The sequence below is a fragment of the Apteryx rowi genome, unplaced genomic scaffold (assembly GCF_003343035.1).
Source record: "Apteryx rowi isolate R43461 unplaced genomic scaffold, aptRow1 scaffold_324, whole genome shotgun sequence".
NCBI classification, from domain to species: Eukaryota; Metazoa; Chordata; class Aves; order Apterygiformes; family Apterygidae; genus Apteryx; species Apteryx rowi.
The window spans coordinates 649,318-655,969 of NW_020449686.1; the positions used below are offsets into that span (position 1 = coordinate 649,318).

A 6,652-nucleotide genomic window follows, 5' to 3' on the forward strand; every position below is an offset into this window, starting at 1 on the left:
GGCCGGGCCCCGGCGCTGCCGGCGGCGGCGGCGGCGGCGCTGCGCGGCCCCGTCTGGGGGGACAAAACGGTTGTTCCGGGCCTCGCCGGGGGGGCTGAACGGAAGGGGCTTGACAGCGGCGCGCAGAGGAGCGTCCAGCTGCGGGACAGAGGTGGGAGCGCGTGTCGCAGTGGGGAAAAGGCCTAAAAACTGGAAGGCGACCCATTAGCCTGCGCCGGGGGCCTCGCGGGCCTGCGCCGCGGCCGGCCTGGCGCTGGGCCCTCGCTCACCTCGTGGAAACGTCGAGGCGCTGCCCTGGTTTTCCTCCTCGAAATCCTTTTTTTTTTCTTCCTCAGGGGCCCGCCCGGGGAGCGGGAGCTGGCGGGTGCCGCCTGCCCGCCTGGGCTGGGCGCCCCCATCCCGCCTCGCCTGGGGAGCGATGCGGCGCTACGGTTAGTGCGGCCGAGTCTTGGTTCGCACCCTGGCGGCGGGCTAAGCAAAACAGCGTCATCGGTGCTTTTCAGTCCGTATTCTCCTGAAGCAGGTTTCCCAAGCGGAGCGGTCTGGCTGTGTGCGAGAGCTTGCAGGGTGGGGACACATGAAAGACGACTTGTGTTGCAAGAGGGGGCTATATGTGCTCTTTTTTATTGCATTAGACATTTCCACAGAGCACACTAACACTGGGCAATCATGATAATGCTTTTCTATATGAGAGCAGTAGGGACAAAGTTCTGCGAGCTGTTCTTCAGTAGCACCTGCCATGGGACCCGCAGGAGGGGCTGGAGGACCGCAGCCTTCTGCATGAAAAATCAGCTGGAGTGTATGCATTTAGTATCTGCTGACCAGGCAACAGTAGCTTTATCAGGGTCACGTTTTTACATATCTGTTGCTTTTACGCTATAGGGAATACTACTAAGTATATTCTACAGAGCAGAACATACAAAAAGATTATTCACAATGTCGACATTCAAGAAATTATTTGATGTTTAGAGATCTTCAGGGAAAGATATTTTAAGCACCTTGTTGCAAGAGAGCAAAATTTGTAGCGCTAGAACTCAGTCCAGTCTTGCAAGTGCCTATGCCTCTGCTTAATTTTGCAGGCCAGTTAAGTGTAAGCATAAGAGTCTGCAGCACTAGGGCTATTCTATATTCTTGAAATTGAATCATTACTTAGATTATTTTTTAAATGACTGTATGCCTTAATGAATCTGTAAGTAAGTTTTATGGTAAATTTTTGTGTCTAACATTTAAAAATGTACAAAGATGTCAGATTAGAATTTAAAAAATGAAGTTCTAAGAGCCCTGTTTCACAAAACTAACTGGTTCACATTTCCATTTTCATAGGAAGAAACAAGAATGTCACAAAAACAGCTGAAAGAAGCCTTTATCAGTAACTTAAATGGAACTACTTTGCTGGAAATTTCAGTAGGCTTGTCTCTAGCTCCATTATGTCTGCTTTGCAGAGGACTTTTGTTGATCTTGTATTATCTGCACTATGAGAAACCTTTAAGTTCAAGGAAATACAATCTGCTGCTAGACTTTGTTGTGCTAATATGTCCTCTCTTATTCTCCTGTACAGTCTTGTCTCCAGTCATCTTTTTTATGCCACCTGTCATTGCAGCCTTCTGTGCAGGAATATTTTCTAAAATATACAGCCAAAGAAAACATGATATTGGAATGTCTTTTAGGCAAATTGTAAATGACTTCCAGAAGACATACTTAGATCCAGATTACATTCCATCAATAACTCTGTTTCGTGTTTTTGTCAATGTGTTGACATCAATCAGCATATTAGCTGTGGATTTCCCACAATATCCAAGACGATACGCTAAAACTGAGACCTATGGAACAGGAGTTATGGATTTGGGGGTAGGAGCTTTTATTTTTGCTAATGCTCTTGTTTGTCCTGAAGTTAGACAAAAGTCATGTGCAACACAACCAAAATTTTCCTATCTGACCAAGCAGTTTTTTTCCATTTGGCCGTTGATTTTTCTTGGTTTGGGACGACTGTTTAGTGTTAAATCTATAGAGTATCATGAACATATTTCAGAGTATGGAGTGCACTGGAATTTCTTTTTTACCTTAGCATTTGTGAGACTTGCAGCATCTCTAATTTTGACCATATTTCCAAAAAATAAATCTTGGATTGTTGCTATGAATCTTGCTGTATTTTATCAGCTTATTCTTAATATTACCTCTCTGAAGATGTTTGTCTTACATGGGAGCAATGGCAGAGATACTAGGGTTGGATTTTTAAATGCCAACAGGGAAGGACTGTTCTCTCTTTTTGGATACCTAGCCATATACATGGCTAGTGTGCAAGTTGGACTCTATCTGCTGAAGTGCAGAAACTTTGTCAGAGACTGGATCAAAGCAATATGTTTCCTAATTCTGATGGTTCTTGTGCTCTTTATATTTCTTCATTTGTCACAAGTACACATAGACCCTGTGTCCCGCCGGATGGCTAATCTGTCTTACTGCGTGTGGGTAGTTGCACACTGTTTGACTTTATTCATCTGTTTTGTAGTGATCGATCTCATGTTGGTGTTTACAAAGCTTCTTGTGAACGGGTCCAGTGTGCCCTGTTGTTGGAATGTTATCCAGCCTGCCCATTCCAGTAAAAAGCACGACACAGAGGCCGTGCCTGTCAAAAGGGAAAGCAAGCTGCTGCACATTTGCCTGATCAGTGCCATTGATAAAAATCAGTTACTGTTTTTCTTGCTAGCAAATATTATGACTGGTATTGTAAATATGATGATAGATACAATTCACAGCAAGACTTCATTTACATTATGTGTACTACACTTGTATATGTTTTTTAACTGTTTAATTATGTATATATTGCATGCAAGAAATATAGTATTAAAATTTTGGTGATTTCACTTAAGTGGACCAGTTAAACTTTCTTTGCTGCACTTGAATGATGGTGTTTTAATGGAAAAACAAGTATTTTTTCCTGTATGTATTGCTATGTAGATGCAATAATGTATAACAGTATAGATTATGATTTAGCATTATGATGATTTATGTTTTAGAAAATTATACACTCAATCCTGTTACCTGTTGGAGGCGTGACACTCTAAAAAAATTAGTTTTTGAGATCGTTTGCTGAATACTCATACTGCTCCTATAAACAGTTATGCAGAAGAGTAATATTATGACTAGTGAATTCTTTGGTGCATTCAAGAGGTACATTCATATGCAAGTGTTGGTGTGATTAGGTAACAGTATATAGAGTAGCAGCAAGATGAAAAGTAAGAAAATGAGTAATTATAGAGAGAGGCTTAGCTGTGTCAAGATTTACCTAGTTAAGGCCCTCACATAAATAATAGATAAGAATAATTCCACATATAAAATGTATTGAATAAGTGGATACTTACTTAAGAATGTTTTGGCCCCAGTCCTGCAAAGATTTATGCATGTGCTTGACTTTGATGGGAGTATGTGGAATGTTAATCATACACTGAAATCTAAATTAGCCTTTGAATTAAAGCTAAATTTTATTTTCATCCTCAGTGATGAATATAAATGAAGACCCTCGATAAAGTATGATGCTCTAAAGGATAAAACTCAACTGCAGATGAATTCCTAAAGCATTTGCTGGAATTTGTGGTGCAGGTAATAAGGATTGCACAGCCCTTTATAAGAAAATACAAAGATCCAAAACCACCAGCACCCCCAACTTGCATCCCAACATGTTGTGACAGTTCATCTTTAGGAATGCTGTAAGATATGGTCTTCAGCTCTGCTTTAAAAGCACTCAGGCCCACCTACTACTCTATAAAATTATTTTAAATACTAGTTCATTTAGTACTGTATTTTGACAGCTGAGATGTCTCCAAGTGGGAACATTCTGTATGAATTTTATTAGCAAACAAACAGCATGCAAATGGAAAGAAGCATGATGCAGTGGGTCAGGGTACTAGCACAGTACTGCTAAGAGACCTGCTGAGTTTCTCCATCTATTGCAGTCTTCCTGCAAGCCCAGGGTGCTCAGCCCTTTCTGTTCACTTTCCTAACTGCATGGTGCATGTGACAGTTCTTCCAGACCTCATTAAGTTGTTGAGAAGAGAAATACATTAAAGATTGTGAGGAATTCAGTAATGGAAGATATAGATACTTAGGAAGTATAATATAAATGGTCATTGATGGTAAATGTCTGGTGTCAGTGGAGTTACAGCAGTGCGCATGGGCCACAAGTTCAAATTTCCTTGTCCTTCAAACACTACCATAAAAACTTATGGAAATTAAGACTTTAAATCAGATTCCTTAAGGCAGACATGCTGTGGAATATTCTTAAATTTATGAGGTTCTCTCTGGGTTTGGCCAATGAAAAGGTGAAGTCAGAATTATATACTCGGGCCATGCTGATTTCATGCTTGTTTACTTCCAAGTTATAGTGATGTACTCTTCAGAATTAAAGAAAAACAGCCTGTATTATCCTGGGGACAAATGTAATTAAAAGACAATTGTCACAGTTTATAGCAGAGTTTTCTCTGGTAACTGGTACATTTATTTTAAAACGTTTCCAGACCTTGCCTAGGGAAGAAGTGCCTCCATCATGAACTCAGTGGCACTACTCATTTATCCAAAATTACTCATGGATATTAATTTTTGAATATTTGAAGCACAAGACCTGCAATGAGTTCTGCCTGCAAGCCCAAGTCTATCAATATGATTCAAAATTAAGGCGTTAATTGGGTGTGACAAGGCTGAGTTGTGTCTGGACAAGCAGCAAACTATCTAGACGCCAACTCCATTTTGTGAAGCAAAAATTACGTGGGAGGTCTGCTGTGTCTGTGCAGAGCCCTGTTAGCTCTGCACAGGCAGCAGATTGGCGGACACCAGCTCCCGGGCTGGAGCTCTGGTTAGTAATAAAGCAGCTGTAACAGCAGAGCTCATCAAACCGGCGGGACCGTGGTGCGCAGATGATGAGAATGAGAACGCCTGGCTCATCTCACTGATGTCACAGTCGCAGCAGTGGCAGAACACCGCATCGTGGGGCAGCCTCCCACTTTTAAAGCCTTATGAAGCAAGTCTTTCATCACTGCATTAATGAGACGATTAATTCTCATTACTTATTGTCAATAACAAACGTGGCAAATTCTGCCCTGAAGCAACTGGCATAGCTGTTAATCCTGAATGTTTGGACTATGAATAGTTATGGACAATTAACCATGCTTCTGAAAGAACCAAGAAATGCAAGTGAGCATTCTTTGATCACAGGATCTGTACAAGCAAACGGCACTGTAATGAGGTTGGGAAGATGCTAGGGAAGTTAACGCTATGATACTGCTCTATCCACATACACTCTATTGGCTGTTAGCTTAACGGTTGGTAGGAGCAAGAAAACTAAATTTCATTTCACTTTGGATTTGTTTAGATGAGCAAGCTTACACAGATCTATAGATAAATATGAAGAAAAAAATCTAAATCTTTGATTTAGCCATTACATGATTAGTAAAAGTTAAGAAATATATTTCAGTTAGTAAGACTAAAATGGCAGATCTATAGCATGCCATTGACTTGAATAGTAAAGCTGAGCATGGGGAAAACACAAATGATGCTTTGTCTTTGCTGTCATAGTTCCACCAAATGATTATGATATTTTTGTAGGGCTGCAGGATGGAAAAAATGTGGTGGGAGAGCAGAGCTGATTATGTTTATCCTTAAGCTTGTTATTTGTTAAACATTACTAGCTTCCTAGCAAACCTGTTTTTAAGATTGATCCAAACACCAGCGTGCCTTCCTTTCCAACCCAGGAATGTCTCTTTTAAAGTCAAGTGTTATTTCAGCTAGCATCTTATTTCAATGCCGCTGTGTCCTAAAGAACAGGTATTTCTTCCAGGCAAAGAATAGGGCATGCACATGGAATGGTGTAAATGGGTTGTCTGTTGTGTTGTGGGTAAGCAGACAGCTGGATTTTCTACTGATATAGTGGATATCAGTGGATAAAAGTTGCATTAAATTTAATGGTTATTTTCATACTTAATTTATCAATGTACATAAGTGTTAGGCCTTAAGAATACAAAATTTGGGGGATCACGTTTTTGTTGATATGCGATCTCGCTCTGGGAGCGGGGGACAAAAGTGACACCGGAGCCTGCAAGTCGAATGGACCCTGAGGACCCTCTACACCCATCAGAGCCTGCTGCGCTCGTGCGGCTGCCGGTGCTGGAAACCAGCGCTTGGTACAAACGGTCAGCGTTTTCTTAAAGCCCGTTTAAGAAGAAAACCCTGAAAAGTTAAAAATCGCAGGCTGTGCAGCGCTGTGGTTCTGTGCTCCGTAGGAAGCGGCGGCGCTGCATGACGAGTTGGAAGATACCGACTCCTCCGCCGAAGATGCGTTTGTGTTTTTTTGTGTGCAGAAACAAGACAAGAAGCGCTCGCCGCCCGCTCGCCCCCGAGGCTTGCGTCCCCCCGCGAGCAGCTCGGTCGCTAGGGACCTCGGTAGCCCGTGAGCGTGCGGAGCAGCCGGGCTCCTGGGCGCGCAGCTCAGCACAGGGTCCGTCGGGTTTTGGCGTGCCTAAATTAAGCCGCCACAGGATTTCTAGTCGGTTGCACCGGGGCGGCGGGGGGCCCCCCCTTTCCCCTCCCTCCCCTCCGGGACTGCTTCTCGAGGCGGCGGAAGGAGCGCGGCGGAGCGCGGCCGTTTGTGACCGGCGCCGCCGCT

General features: G+C 42.9%; 1 protein-coding gene across 3 annotated transcripts; it reads left to right on the plus strand.

The window, feature by feature from the left end:
• Nucleotides 1–13: 13 nt before the first annotated feature.
• On the plus strand, nt 14–2,866 carry PIGW (phosphatidylinositol glycan anchor biosynthesis class W). 3 transcript variants are annotated; one of them, XM_026071355.1, is made up of 3 exons: nt 14–151; nt 336–431; nt 1,324–2,866. In XM_026071355.1, the coding sequence occupies exon 3, from the start codon at nt 1,336–1,338 to the stop codon at nt 2,854–2,856; it is 1,521 nt and encodes a 506-aa protein (XP_025927140.1). In that variant the 5' UTR covers nt 14–151; nt 336–431; nt 1,324–1,335; the 3' UTR covers nt 2,857–2,866. The 3 variants fall into 3 exon arrangements, with proteins under 3 accessions (XP_025927140.1, XP_025927139.1, XP_025927141.1); XM_026071354.1 differs by lacking the exon at nt 336–431; XM_026071356.1 differs by lacking the exons at nt 14–151; nt 336–431 and adding an exon at nt 438–567.
• The last annotated feature ends 3,786 nt before the right edge of the window (nt 2,867–6,652 follow it).